The following is a 15,972-nucleotide window of genomic DNA, read 5'->3' as shown; positions in this document are numbered from 1 at the left end:
TCTTCTTATTTCTTCTTCTTTGTTACCTTTCTGGCATCATTTTCGGGGCCTGGGCTACCTTTCCTTGTGGCCCTGTGGTTTCCCTGCGTCGGTAACTAAAACACCACTAACCTTGATGTTGCTTCCCTGACTCGAATGCTCCCTTGGGTCCTTGGGGGAAAATCACAAGTATGTGTCTGTTGGTGCTGTCCAGTGTTGACTCACCCCTGGTTGCTACTCAGAAGTCTTTTAATTAGCCCTCTTTACGTTCCCTTTGTATTTCATGTGAGGGCTGTTTGGATATGATCACAGTCATCTTCCTGCTCTGTTCATTGTGCTTGGGCTCACTACCTGCTGTGCTAAGAAAAACTGTCACCCCTCTGCTTCCTGATCATCCTCTCTCATCTGCCATCACATTGTCACTATATTACAGTCTCTTTGTATTCTTGTTTTGTTTTTTTTCTTTAGGGAAAAAAATGTCCCACTTCTTTCCAAAGAGTATATCCTAATTTCTATTCCTTAATATATCTGCTCCTACCTCCTCTGGAACCTGTATTTAGCCATTTGTCTCTTAGCATCATCTCAAATCTGTTTTCCCATCATCTTTTTTTCAATTCGTGTTTTTTTGATTCAAAAATTATTTTAAAAGGAAAAAACACTTCCATACAGATCAGAAAATATTGGTTGAAAGCTACGGAAAACCTAACCTAAAACTGGCTTAGCAAAAAGGATTCGTGTAGAAAAATCCAGGGGGAGGTTTTATTTCAAACAGTTTGACGCAAGGGCTTGTTGCCTGTCAGTGGGGCTGGATATGTCTGGACACCCTGTCCCTCTTCGTCTCTCCCATTCTGATTCTAACTGCTTCACTGTATTCTGAGTTATACTTCCTCCTTTGAAGGCAGCTCTGGCTAGCCCTAGATCTCATGTCCAAGTCTAAGATCCTCCCTTAAACACCCCCTCCCCAAGTCTCATTGCATCTCCTTGGCTCTTGTTGGCTCAGAACTCATCCTGCCTTAGTCATGTGTCAGGAGGATGGGATGCTCCATATCTGAGCCTGGCTGCTATCATCTAAAGTATGGGGACTGACGTGGGTATGTGTCTCAGAGGAATATCAGAACATGCTTTGTGAGAGAAACAGAACAGGTGTTGAAGAGTCCAAAACAAATATCCATATACCTTCCCCATAAACATCTCTGGAAAGACTAGTCTGGAAAAAATGATGCATACTCAGATTGACTGGACTGTTAGGAAATTGCCCCCGTGGCATGGAAGATAAAATCGGGTCTTGTGAAAAATACATCTGAATTTTTACATCATAGGAAAAGCATTTTGAAACACTATTGAATTAATGAGCACTGAGCTTTTTAAGAGTCTAGGTACATACTTTATCCTGTTGAAAATCAAGTTTATTGTCAGCAGTACCAGGAACAGTACCAGCAGCAAATGTAGCCTGTTAGGGTTCTTGCTGGTTGAGAGAAGTGGAGGGTCTGTGGCTCAAAGACTTAGGGGATTTTACTGATGTTGCCACACTCATCAATTCAGGATTTGGGAGAGATGTTGTCCTACAGATTTGAAAGTTCTCCTTTTCCAGTATCCTTCCAACACAGCTCCAGTTCATTTCACTCATGCTGCCAGTACAACGAGTGAAACCAGGGAGAAAGTTCTGATCCTCCTCACATTCAGAGATGACCTCTCTTTTCATAGTCCATGATCTGTGTCTATTCTTAGCTACTTAAATTTCATGTGTATCAGGGGTTTGGAAAGCAATGGAAGTATCTGAAAATAATCAACTGAGAAAAAGAGAGAAGCTCTGTGTTTACCTTATCTAATATAAGATGCTGAACAAGGAAAGAGGGGGAAGTACTCCAGGTTTTCTTGTCTGAGAGCCTATTCAATTTGATCATTAGAGTCTGATGACTTTTCTGTCTTGTTCTCAGTTATTCCTTTATAGTGTTGGTGTCTCTGCAACTTTAAACTGTTAATACTTGGCGGCAAATATTTTTGAGTTTGTAGGGTCTTCTTTCTTCTTAAATACTCTCACCTGAGAATTGTGTACTGATGTCCCATCCACATGTCTGTGTCACTGGTGTGTCACTGTGTTCACGTGTTCTTGTTCCTCCGGCAGTCTCTCAGGTGGTGCTTTTGGGCCCCACCTTACTTAGTGCCTGCTCCTCAGGGTGATGTGTGCAGTGGGCTCCTGTTGCCTTTCCTGCCTCAGACAGCACTACTGTGATGTAAGCCCCTTTCCTGTCTGCCTTGGGAAAATCATTCAGTCAACCCAGTCAGTAGTCCTCTCTCTGAACCTTCTTTTACTTCCTGCCTTTTCTGGGTTCTATTTATGGGGCAAAAAAAAAATGAATTCTAATCATAGCTAAGAAATGAGGAATGTTATTAGTAGTGCCATTAATCATGCCGTAGAAGACATGACCTTTTTTCTTAAAGACTGTAGATTATTTTAGGAAACCTTGAATATGCAGAAACAATCCAGTATAATTAAATGTTCAGGTGTTAGAACATGAATGTTAGCAAGGGTTAGAAAAGGAAGAGATTAGCGTAGGCTGGAAGGTGCTATTAGCCATAGAGGTGAATGTTGAAGATTTGAGGGACTGTATTCCCTCAGGGAAAAGGAAGACGATCTGAGGACACAGATTTGCGCATTTCCAGGGTTATGGGTTGGATAGGAAAAGAGCAGCTAGTTGTAATAAGCAGAAGGGGGTCTTCAGAGGAAGGTTGATATAGCTGCTAACAGCTAACGTCTATTGAATGTTACTTTTTTAGTAACATCTTATTTTGATGGAATTTCCAATGTAGAGAAATTACAAAAATAATACAAGAACTCCCACATATAATTTTCTGATTTTTTTCACCATAGATTAGTTTTGCTTGTTCTACAACTTTATATCAGTGGGATCATACAGGATGTACTCTTTTGTGTCCAGATTCTTTCAGCGAAATGCCTTGAGTTTCATTTATACTGTTGCAAGTATTGCTAGTCATTCCTATTTATTGATGAGTACTATTTCACTGAATGAATATGCCACAATTTGCTTACCTGTTTTCCTATTGATGGACAGGGAATTTGTGTTGTTTCCTGTTTGGGGCACTTATGAATAAGGCTATTACAGAACTCTTGTGAAAATCTTTTTTTTGTGGACATAAGTTTTTTTATTTCTCTTGCCAAAATACCTAGTACTGGAATTGTTGGTTTTGTAGGAGGTTTATGTATTAAAAATTATCATTTTTTATGTATAAGAAAATTCTATGTATAAGAAATGGCCAAAATATTTTTTTAGATTGTTTGTACATTTTCTACTCCCACCAGTGTTGTATGAGTGTTCTGGTTGCTTTATATCCCAGTCGACGTTTGATGTTATTAGTCTTTTAAATTTTAGTTGTTCTGTCGTGTGGGAGTAGGATCGATCATCAAGGCTTTGATTTGCATCTCCCTAATGGCCAGTAGTGGTGAGCGCCTTTTCATGTGCCTCTTGGCCATTTTCAAATCTTCTTTTTGAAGTGTCTACTAATCTTTTCAACTTTTAAAAATAATGACTTATCTGTTCCTGAATTATAGGAATTCTTTATGTATTCTGAATACTAGTCCTTTGATAGATAAATGTTCTACAAAATATCTCATCCCAATCTGTGGCTGGCTTATTAATTTCCTTAATGGTATTTTTAAAACATTTTTTTATTGAAGTATAATTGATGTATAACATTATATTACTTTCTGTGTCTGGATTAGCTCACTTAACATAATGTCCTTTAGGTCTATCCATGTTGTTGCAAATGAAGGATTTCCTTTTTTGTAGCTGAATAATATTCCTTTAGTGTGTTTGTATGTGTGTTACATATTTTTTGATATGATTTTTTACATGTGTATTACATATTTTTCCATTCATCCATTGATGGACACTTGGGTTGTTTCCATGCCCTATTGTAAATAGTACGGCAGTGAACATGAAGATGCAGAGGTTTTTTTTTTGACATAGTGATTATATTTCCTTTGGACAAATACCCAGAAGTGGAATTGCTGGATCATGTAGTAGTTTTTAAAAAGGATTTTTGAGGAACATCTATACTATTTTCCATAGTGGAAAGTATAAATTAGTGCAGTTAATTACCACCGACAGTGAGGGCTCCCTTTTCTCCACATCCTCACTAATACTTGTTATTTCCTATTTTGCTTTTCAATAATAGCCATTCTGACAGGAGTGAGGAGATATCTCAGTTGGTTTTGATTTACATTCTCTTATGATGATTTATGTTAAGCATCTTTTCATGTGTCTGTTGGCCATCTCTATGCCTTCTTTGGGAAGAGGTCTATTTAGATTCTCTGTCCCTTTTTAATTGGATTTTCTTTTGATATTGAGTTTTATGGATTCTTTATATATTTTATATATCAATCCCTTATTGACTATATTATTTGCAGATATTTTCTCGCATTCAGTAGGTTATCTTTTCACTTTGTTGATGGTTTCCTTTGCTGTGCAGAAACTTTTTAGTTTGACATAGTCCCATTTATTTACTTTTGCTTTTGTTGACTTTGCTTTTGGAGACGGGTCCAAAAAGGTATCGCCAAGACCTAAGTCAAGGAGTTTATGTTTTTTTTTTTTTTTCCCTTAGGATTTTTATGGCTTCTGGTCTTACATTCAAGTCTTAATCCATTTCGAGTTAATTTTTGTGTATGGTGTAAGATAGTGGGCCAATTTCTTTTTTTTTTCTTTCTGTGTGGCTTGTCCCATGTTCCCAACACTATTCATTGAAGAGATCATCCTTTCCCCATTGTATATTCTTGCCGCTTAATAGTATCTTTTCATGATTAGGAGTTGCTCATTTTGATCAAATCTAATTTATTAGTTTTTTTTTATTTCGTACTTTTTTTGGGGGGTTTAAAAACTTTTCCTATTCCAAGTTATAGAGATGTTCTTTCTTCTGATTGTATTATGGTTTTAACCCTTACATTTAGGTCTATGATCCATCCCTAATTAATTTTTGTGTTAAGTGTAAGGTAAGGGCTGAGGTTCATTCTGTTTTTCCATATGGATAGTAAGGTTTTTTTTTTGTGAAAAGACATTGTTTCTCATTGAATTATTTTGATGTCGTTGTCAAAAGTCAATTGTTTGTAAAAGTGTTGGTAGGTATTTAGATCCATCTATTCTGTTCTGTTGATCTATCTGTATGTCTTAGAGTGATAACACGCTGTCTTGATTGCTGTACCTCTACGGTAAGTCTTGAAGTCAACTTTTTTTCTTCTTCTTAGGATTGTATGACTCTTTTAGGTCCTATTTCCATTTGAATTTTATTTTATTTTTTATTTATTTTTTTTTTCCATTTGAATTTTAGAATCAGATTGTCAAATTTTATTATTTACTTATTTTTCTATATTGATTCTTTATAAATTATTAAATTCCTGCTGGGTTTATGATTACGATTACATTAAATCTGTAGATCATTTGGGTAAATAGATGCATTTATAATTATTGAGTCTTGTAATCCATGTACATGGTACATATCCACCTTCTGCTTGGCAGTAGGCTTGGCTCTTTAGATAGAGGAATAATGTTGACGTAATGCATGTAAGGTGCTTAGCATATTTAGCCTGGGAGATATATTAATCTATACTGTAATGTTAATATATATTATTAGTTCCATTAATCTTCACAAAGCCTTATAAAATACTTTCTATTCGTGTCCTTATTTCACTTAGCTTAGAGCTTGAATGTGGTTACACAGCTAGTAAATGGCTGGGCAGGGTTTGGAATGAAGCCTATCATGACTAAAAGCCATGCTTGTAAGTGAATGTCACTGGAAGCCAAGGGCAGTGAGCCTTGAATTTAATTTCTCTGCATTTTGGGGATGGCCTTATGCTTTGTAGGTTAGAGCTGGAGTTACCAGAATTTATTCTGACTGGTTGAAGCAATGGAGGAACTCAGTAGGGGTATATTAGCTCAAGTGAAGGAACCCAGGCCACTTATGACTTAGTTCTAGGAAGGTTGAGGAGGGGAGGTGAGTAAGCATGAGACTCACAATGGAGGAATTGACACAAATTTGGGGGAACCATAAATGATTCTCCAGCATATATTGTCTGCTGATTTATAGATTTTTCTCTATTGGCAGTAATAATGAAAGCAGAACTTTATGAGAATTTAAAATATTACATACTATATAATATATGTTTATTAAGTATTATAAATTTTTAGTATTTAAGCAAATAAGTAATTATGTTTCCTCCTTTTGTGTATGTTTTAATTTATTATATAATTCTATATTATGTTAATCTATTATAATAGACACATACTGTTTAAATCATGTCTCTGTCACTTACCAGTGGCATGACCTTGGGCGAGGCACTCTTAATCTCTCTGTATATTTCTCTCATCTGTGAATTCAGAAAACTATAATACCTAATTTATAGTAGGATTTTAAGATATTCTAGTCTTTTAAGCTACTATAAAGTGCTTAACACAATGGTTGGTGTACAGTAAGTAATCAAGAATATTGCCTATTTAATATATTTAACATAGAACATATGTGCAGATTGTTTAAATGTAGGGTAAGCTTAAATAGCCTTTTTCTTTTAGAGATACAAGCAGAAGGAGTTCGGACCTTTCAAGATACTGCAAATGTTAAAGTTGTTCTTAAAGTGGGAGAACATTTGGTAATAAAATAACAATAGTCTTTTTGCTTCCACAGAGATTTCATGTTTATTAGCTTAGACAATTGCCATTGAGATGTTATTGGCTGTTGTACTTTGGGGTCCATTTTCTGCGGTGTCCTGAGGACAAGCCACATGGAAAATGAACTCGTGGTTTTTGTATGGCATCGTCTGGCTGCCAGCACACATGCCAGCCGGTTGGAGGTCTCTCTTGATTTTGCACATGGCTGTGCAGTAATATAGAGCAGAGCAGAGCCACATCTGGTCCATTCAGAATGTCATTACTGTGTCTCCTCTGAGGCTTGGCTTTTCACACATTTCCTCCGTGCTTCCATTGAGCCCTGCAGAGGTGACAGTGGAGCTGTTGCCTGGGAAGGGTCAGTGTCTTTTGGCATTCATTCCTGCAGCAGGGGAGAGGAGGAGAGAAGCTGCACTGTTGTTGCTAATTACTCAGCGGGAGGGGACCTGTGGGCTGTCCCTGTCCTTGGTACTGAAGGCCTCACAGTGCCCTCCTGTGGGGCTGGAAAGCTCCAAGGGGCTCATTACTGTGTCCCCGAAGAGGCTGCTGGCAAAGTGGCCTGAGACTGTGCTTCAGATGACACTGTGTAGAATTCTTAGGGTAGGGCTTTGGCTCTACTTTGTCCCTTGAAATAACTCACCTAAGGTCAAGGAACCTTTTTCTGTCCCCTTCTTCTTTCCCCTGCGTGACTCACCTCTTACCTTTGTTGAGGTGTCTCTCTCTGAAGAGAGCTTACATCCAAATGGAGGAGCTCTTATGTTGTCCTGCATGGTGGTCATGTTTCAGGGTAAATGTGTGAAGCTCATCATCACAGGAAGCTCGGCAGTGCATGCATAGGCTCTCCATGCATAAGGGCCTTGGAAAGTGGATTTGTGTGCCTGGGTTGGGATGAGCCCTTGCCAATGGCTATGTTGCCCTTAGTCCACGGTTAGCTAATCAGAGGAGGGGCGAGGCCTCTGGTCTCATGCTGTTGGGCATGGATTTCTGCCTACTAGTAAGCATGTGAAAGATGTGTGTGCAGGGCTTCTTGTCTCTTCCATACTCCCCTGCTCTCAAACTCCTCATTCCTATGAACATTGCCCTCCTTGTTCCCTTCTGTTTAATGTCTGGGCCACTCTGGCATCTGCTCTCTTAGAGGCTCCGTACCATGATTGCTGTTAGCTTAATCAAATCAGAAGAACTTCAGCCTCCTTAGCAACATTGGCCTCCATCAGTGACATGTAACCTCCAGGTTCACCCCAGGCATCTCCCCCCACTCACTTTTGAGATCATGTTTCCAGCATATGCATTTGTTTCTCTGTCTCTGGAGAACAGCTATGCTACCAGCCTCAAGCCAGATGCCGGCATCCAGGACTTGGCCATATGAGGCATTCTCTAGGAAGCAGCAAGCCTAAGGACTCTTGACTTGTCCTGCATTCGCATATCGTAATTTTAAAAATCTTAAAATCTTTTCAGGATCATAATTTTAAAAATCTTAAATCTTTTCAGGATCCATTGAAAATGGATATGTGAAGCTTGTTGTTGTACGTTTTAAAAATAACACAGAACACCTACCTCTTATTGGAAAAGTTGGCCTTTCTTGGAGAACTGATCTTTTCAGTGGCTGCATAAAGGTAATTTGTTGTTTTATTTTCTTAATGGAACCTGATTTATGTCAATGTATATTTCTTTTTTCTTTAATAATAAATTTATTTTTTATTGGTGTTCAATTTGCCAACATACAGAATAACACCCAGTGCTCATCCTGTCAAGTGCCCCCCTCAGTGCCCATCACCCATTCACCCCCACCCCCTACCCTCCTCCCCTTCACCACCCCTAGTTCGTTTCCCAGAGTTAGGAGTCTTCATGTTCTGTCTCCCTTTCTGATATTTCCTACCCATTTCTTCTCCCTTCCCTTCTATTCCCTTTCACTATTATCTATATTCCCCAAATGAATGAGACCATACAATGTCTGTCCTTCTCCGATTGACTTATTTCATTCAGCATAATACCCTCCAGTTCCATCCATGTTGAAGCAAATGGTGGGTATTTGTCATTTCTAATGGCTGAGTAATATTCCGTTGTATACATAGGCCACATCTCTTTATCCATTCATCTTTCGATGGACACCGAGGCTCCTTCCACAGTTTGGCTATTGTGGACATTGCTGCTAGAAACATTGGGGTGCAGGTGTCCCGGTGTTTCATTGCATCTGAATCTTTGGGGTAAATCCCCAGCAGTGCAATTGCTGGGTCGTAGGGCAGGTCTATTTTTAACTCTTTGGGGAACCTCCACACAGTTTTCCAGAGTGGCTGCACCATTTCACATTCCCACCAACAGTGTAAGAGGGTTCCCTTTTCTCCACATCCTCTCCAACATTTGTGGTTTCCTGCCTTGTTAATTTTCCCCATTCTCACTGGTGTGAGGTGGGATCTCATTGTGGTTTTGATTTGTATTTCCCTGATGGCAAGTGATGCAGAGCATTTTCTCATGTGTGTGTTGGCCATGTCTATGTCTTCCTCTGTGAAATTTCTGTTCTTTTCTTTTGCCCATTTCATGATTTGATTGTCTGTTTCTTTGGTGTTGAGTTTAATAAGTTCTTTATAGATCTTGGAAACTAGCCCTTTATCTGATACGTCATTTGCAAATATCTTCTCCCATTCTGTAGGTTGCCTTTTAGTTTTGTTGACTGTATTCTTTGCTGTGCAAAAGCTTCTTATCTTGATGAAGTCCCAATAGTTCATTTTTGCTTTTGTTTCTTTTGCCTTCGTGGATGTATCTTGCAAGAAGTTACTGTGGCTGAGTTCAAAAAGGGTGTTGCCTGTGTTCTCCTCTAGGATTTTGATGGAATCTTGTCTCACATTTAGATCTTTCATCCGTTTTGAGTTTATCTTTGTGTATGGTGAAAGAGAGTGGTCCAGTTTCATTCTTCTGCATGTGGATGTCCAATTTTCCCAACACCATTTATTGAAGAGACTGTCTTTCTTCCAGTGGATAGTCTTTCCTCCTTTATAGAATATTAGTTGACCATAAAGTTGAGGGTCCACTTCTGGATTCTCTATTCTGTTCCATTGATCTATGTGTCTGTTTTTGTGCCAGTACCACACTGTGTTGATGACCACAGCTGTGTAGTACAACCTGAAATCTGGCATTGTGATGCCCCCAGCTATGGTTTTCTTTTTTAAAATTCCCCTGGCTATTCGGGGTCTTTTCTGATTCCACACAAATCTTAAAATAGTTTGTTCTAACTCTCTGAAGAAAGTCCATGGTATTTTGATAGGGATTGCATTAAATGTGTAAATTGCCCTGGGTTGTCAGTGTATATTTCTGACACTGCTTTTAGAGTCCTAGTTTTACTGTTCTCATGTCTAAAGATATGTGCATATTCTCTTAGCTGTTGACAGCTGATTGATTCATTCAACAGGTACTTGTTGAGTACCTCGTGTTTTTTGTTGAGTGTGGGGGAGCAGGAGCAGTGGGTAGCATGCAGCAGCATTTCTGCGCCTCTGCCCTCCCATGAAGCCCCTCTGTCTGTGTTGTGGAGAAGAAGTAGAGCTCTAGGTTGGATCAAACAAGTAGCAGTTACTCAACATCTTAATTGCTCTTATACCAGGATACAGATATTTCCTTGAAACCCTTCCTTGAACAGTTATATCAGTTTGTACCTCACCAAAAATTATGGATGGGAGGGTTTATTTAGTGTTTGGGAGTTGGCATGGACAGAGGGAAGAAGAGGTGGAGGAGGGTGAGAGTCCTTGAAACAGTTCTGTTTTCTTCTGGGATCTTGTGCCCATGGATGCTGGGGTTCTTGTTCTCCATCTTTATTTTGTTCTCCATCAGGATTTACATATTCCTGGTGAGCCCGTGGGATCTATCTTGAGTAACTTTATTCCGCCATACAAGTATAGACACCTTGTGAGAATAGTTACCAATGATGATTGAGACTGAGAGCAGTGTTATCATTGACTGTTAAAATCAGTTAATTATCATTAAGTATTATCTCTTGAGCCATTTGCTATTTGATACAATGAACTGCTTTATTGATTCTATTTATTTGTAAACAAATAATTTTGGTACAGATTATTTTTATCATATACATAAGAATATTGTTTCACATCTTTAAGAGCACAGACTTGTGTTTTTCAATGGGTCTTATAAAAATATGCACTAAAATAAAATGTTAAAGCCAGAGTAGACCTTGAGGTCCAAGAAAGGTAGAATACAGATATGAAAGACTTAATGTGTCCATGTGATTATAAAAATGATGTCATTTGTTCTGTGTTTTTTTGTTATTTGGAGCAGGATGAGAGCAGGGGGAGGGAAGTGTAGTAATTCTACAAAGAAACAAAGCTTTATCCCAGCTCTCACACACAGCCTCTGGTGGGACTTTATGTCAGATAGACTAAGCTGTGTAACAGACCATCCTAAATAGCATTTTTGCTGCAAATACAGGGACAGATTTTTTACAGCAACCAGAAGCTGAAGGTGCAGCTTCAGAATGAGCTCCAGGCAGTGATTCTATAGGTCGCTTGACCAACGTGACTCGTGTGCAGGTTTCCTACAGAGTAGCTTGATCTGCAAATGGGGCTGTGGGTCCTTGAAGTCAGGCATGAACTGCCTGTCCCCACACACTTTTTCCCTGCAGTTCCCTCTCCCAGCTGGGCTTTGGGAGGAGGTGGAGCGGGGCTGCACAGCTGACCCTCCCCTGTGGGCCTGCGGTTCATGATTTGGGGTTTGGTAGTTAAGACTGAGATGTCCTCAGAGTTTTTCAAGAAAAAAAGTGGAGGTAAGTGATGTCCTGTCCCTTCTGTTTGCTGCACAGATCAGGAATTTCCCTCAAGCATCTGATCAGTGTAACTATAGTGAAACTCTAAAACATTTGTTAAGAAATTGCTCTAGAGTTAACAATATTTCATAAATGAGGGTAAATGGTAAGAAAAAGTTTCTTATATATACATAACTATTAAAAGCCAAAAAGCTAAATCTCCTGTTTGTTGTGGAGATTGTATAAGTAGTGTCCCGGATGGAGCCTCCTGACACTGTTGTTCACACCATCAGGGACAGGTCGGTTTGAAAGTGTCACCCACATCAGTGATTCTGGGTCCAGGCCAGAAAGCAAAGAAGCGCTATGAATGATCATGATAATGACAGATGGAGGAGCTGCTGTTGCACTGTGGTATTTGATGTGGTGTGTGGTCTCACCGGTCGGGAGCTGAGGTCCTCCTGGTGTATTGTCGCCAGAGGATTTCTTTCCATCAGAGGAGTGTGAGGGCTGTCAAGCTAACGCTTGCTGCCACTGAGGCCATTCAAATCATATGTATCTATCTGTAGCCTGATGCCTAGAGTCCAGCGTCAGCAACTCATCGTTTTATACGGGGGATTACTCAACCTTAAGCATTTTTAAAAAATCACGTTAAAAACTGATCAGTATTTTTTTTTACTTTTTAAAAGTCAGATTATGATCTCGAATACATTTTAGAGATGCCTGCAGTGGCTGCTGTTGGCTATGAGTCCACGCAGGCCAGCTGCTCTATAACTGGTTGCCATGCTGTTTTATAAACTCGTTTTGAGTAGCCAGGGTAGTCGCCCTGCTGCAGTCTTCAGTAGAATTCAGTGTAATTCAAAATGAAACACTCTCCTGCTCTGCCTTCTCTCCATTCCTATCAGAAGTGCTGGTTGGTGGAGTTTCCTTTGGTAAGGCTTTTCTTATACCTGTTCCTAGTGCTTGGTCCTTTCATGCCTTCTTTGGCATTTTTTTGTGTTATTTTAACATTACTTCTAAATCTATGTGGAGCTTGGTATCGGTTGTAATCCAAGCTAGATATTTTAGTAAAACTGTGGTTGTGCTTTATGCAAGTGAAGTCTGCTGATGGGTGTGTCACAGTTCAGTGTGCAGTGGTGGCTGTGCCCTCCCTCCCCCCAGGAAAGATGCCCTAGCAGGTTTGCTGGTGGTGCTGCAGTGACCTGGGTGATTCCAGGAGTAAGCACCTTGGGAGGAGCCCAACGCCCCACTCCTTGCCCTTGGACTCTGCAGAGTTCATTGGTCAGTGAGGGGTAGGTAAGAAGAACAGACTTACTCCCTTAGGGAAGGTGAGTTCTGCCTACTGCATAGGTGTGCATGTTTCTAGAACTTTGTGCTGAAAGAGATTGATTTAGGGAAGGGTAGTTGGAAACATATTTCTCTTGAGGAAAAAGGCAGAAGGTGAGTGGGGGAAGGTTGGGGGGTGTCTAAAATACCTCTCCTCTCTCCTTGCCCCGGCCCCCAGGATGGAAGTGATTTCTTATGGAGAAGGGACCAAATGGAGAAGGAGCTGCCTTGTGCAGACACAACTCTGTCTGGCAGCTGAGGGGCTGAATGCAGCCAGAGTAAGCCATTTGCTGAGGAGCGCAGGGCTTGTGAGTGGCATCCTTGTGGAAGAGTTCTTAAACCTCTTGACTGCTCCTCCTGAATTTCCTTCTCCACCTCCCTCTGGAATGTTGGGGCAGCCCAGGGTGTCACCTTCTCCTCCATGGTCTCCTCCTTGCTCATGGTTCTAGCCACTGTGTCTGTGCTGCTGGATTTTGATGAGGTTTAAAGTAACAAAACCAAGAGACTGCTAAACCAGTAGTTAAGATAATGAAGAGCCCTGGGGTAAAGAAAGGCGTGGGTCCACAGGACTGCTGACTGGATGTATTATCTTGGGCATGACATGGAAGCCACGGAGCTTCCTTCATCAAATGGCCATAAAGGTAGCTATTTATTCCCAAAGGACTCCTGCTGCCTGAGCACAGAGACACATTTGAACCCCCGGGAATGGCTTTGGTCCCTCTGTTCTCAGCCCCCATGAGCCCTCCTCCGTGGTCTGTGAACTGTGGTCCCTGCTCTGCTAGAAACAGAGGGTGTGGTGGAATGGGCTCTCATTGGGCTGATGTGTACTGTTCCAGGACCTGGAGAGGCATTGGAAGCAAGGTCTAGTGTTGGGCTCCTCAGGCTGCCCTGCTGGGTGGCCCCCACCTCATGTGGTCTGCTCTTTCCACTGTCAGGGCTGAGGATGTTTCGTGTTCGCCGTGTCTTCACTCAGGTCTCCTCCAGAGGTGGGAACCACTTCACATCACTCATTTACTAGACCATCTCAGGTTATTTGTTTGTTTTTGACTTTTGGAATGTTTGTATTTCTTAAATTTCACTATGAGAAACATTTTTTGGAGTCAGGACTCATTTAGTCCAAATGGTTAGTGCTCTTGGCCATATTTGATTGTGTATAGATCTCTGAAAGCAATGTTTATGCTGACACCTATAATATTTTATATATTTCTCTATGTAGGTATCTATAATACCTGTATCTATAATTAGGTTGATATTGATAGGTTCATTTTATGCTGATATCTAAGAGTAAGCTTTAAATTCCAATTAATAAAACACTAACACAGGGCACAAGTCATGGCAAAAAATGAGCCAAGATTTTAGCCTTGATACTACTTCATAATTTCTTGAGATATATAGTTAATTCTTGAGTATTAAATAAAGTAGGAGATGTAAATGCTTGGATTAGCATCTGACAAATAGAACATGTTAAAAAAATATAGCTAATGTGATACACTCATGTTCATTTCATAGCAGCAGCATTCACAGTAGCCCAAAGATGGAAGAAACCCAGGTGTCCCCGGCAGGTGCATGGGTAGCCACAACTTGGTGTCCAAATACCATGGAATGTTGTCTCCTGGAAGGAGATTCTAGCACATGCTACAGCATGGGTGAACCTTGAGGGCATTATGTTAAGTGAAATAAGCCAGACACAAAAGGTCAAATACTGTAGGATTCCACTTGTATGAGGTACCATACAAGGTACCAGTTTACAGAGGCATTGAGGAGAATGGTTGTTCTCAGGGGCTGGGGAGATGCAAGGAGGGGCAGTTATCGTTTCATAGGTTCCAGAGTGTTGGTCTTGAAAGATGAAAAGAGCTCTGGGGGTAGGTGATGCTGATGGCCACACAGCAGTGTAAATGTGCGTAATGCCCTAAGCTGTAACGCTTAAAGATGGTTACAATGGCAAAGTTTTGTTGCATGTGTCTTCCCACAATTAGAAAATAAATTTAAAGCTATAGCTCATTAACAATAATCACTATCAGCATCTCCCTCTGATTCAGGTCCCCGTGGCACTTGAGATGCAGCTGGTACTTCTCCCCAGAGCCTGCTCTTCTGCAGCAGTGGGGGAGGGAATAGGAGGTTAGCACCCCCTTCTCCCTCACCCTCACCTCCAGATACCAGATTCTGCTCAGTGTCAGTACTTCTTCCCTCTCTGCCCTATGAGTTACTACAACCGACAGTTGAGGGCTCTTAGCACCTCTTCACTGGCATGTAACAATCACCATCATTCCCATGCTGTTCTCGCTGCCCCCCCACCCCGTTTTATTGCTCTTTTGTGTATCGGACGTGCATTTATTGGCACAGGTGGAGGTGAGGAGGGGCAGCCAACCTGCCACCCTCATGACCCCGTTGCCCCCCAGCACCCAATTCCTGAGACTTTCAGAACTTCTTGCTCTCACAGTCTTGGTGTGGACCCTGCCTTCTTGTGTAATTCTGCTCTTTCTTCTCTCCTCCCTCCTCTTTCACTTCAACCTTCATGACGAGGCTTAATTTATACATTTATACATCTATTACTTAAACTTGTAAATCAGGTCCAGTTGGCCCTTTTGTCCTTTCACTTATGAATATTTATGTTTATTTTGTAGAGTTGTTCTATAATGGACATAACTCTTTTGGACGAATATGGGAAACCCTTTTGGTGTCTCAGTTCCCCTGTTTGCATGAGATCTTCTGTGCCCTCTGATGGCCCTAACTTCTTGGGACAGACTTACTGTGTTGACTATGTGGACTCGGAAGGCAAAGTGCACGTGGAGCTGGTGTGGATCAAAGAGACAGAAGAATACTTCATCGTGAGCCTGGTCCTTTACCTGAAGATAGCAAAAATAAACCACTGGTTTGGGACAGCATACTAAGTATTGCCTGGGGGTGGCAAAATATTGCTGCTGTTTGTTTATTTTGAACTAACTGGTTTTGTTCTTGGTGTTGGAAATTGAAATAAAGCAGTTATCTGTTTGATGCTTTCTTCTTTCACATTAGAAATTATGATCCCTGGGCCATTTTAAAGTTTATGTTCAGAGAATTTAAGTTAAATTTTAAAAACATGAAATAGCAAATCCCAATGAAAATTCATATAAAATAAGAAAAAAGATACTTCTGCCCTTAGAATTTAAAAGACAAGGAATTCTGCTTAAGCATGTGATCATGGGATCACTGTGTGTATGTGTGTATGTGTATGTGATCACTCCATGCATGTGTATGTGTGTGCCCACGTGT

At 40.6% G+C, this 15,972-nt stretch overlaps 1 protein-coding gene across 5 annotated transcripts in view; it reads left to right on the top strand.

The window, feature by feature from the left end:
* Window positions 1-15,711, top strand: part of FBXO15 (F-box protein 15) — a 47,749-nt gene extending 32,038 nt beyond the window's left edge. For 4 of the 5 annotated variants that reach the window (XM_041739871.1, XM_041739870.1, XM_041739869.1 and 1 more), the window contains 2 exons: window positions 8,142-8,266; window positions 15,345-15,711. In XM_041739871.1, the coding sequence (XP_041595805.1) occupies window positions 8,142-8,266; window positions 15,345-15,611 (392 nt within the window). In that variant the 3' untranslated portion in view covers window positions 15,612-15,711. The remainder of the gene's footprint in view (window positions 1-8,141; window positions 8,267-15,344) is intronic. The other variant, XM_041739872.1, reaches the window with a different exon arrangement.
* The last annotated feature ends 261 nt before the right edge of the window (window positions 15,712-15,972 follow it).

This window comes from Vulpes lagopus, chromosome 24 (genome assembly GCF_018345385.1).
Source record: "Vulpes lagopus strain Blue_001 chromosome 24, ASM1834538v1, whole genome shotgun sequence".
Classification (NCBI taxonomy): domain Eukaryota; kingdom Metazoa; phylum Chordata; class Mammalia; order Carnivora; family Canidae; genus Vulpes; species Vulpes lagopus.
Note: the sequence above shows the minus strand (reverse complement) of the source record. Positions and strands in the feature narration are given on the sequence as shown.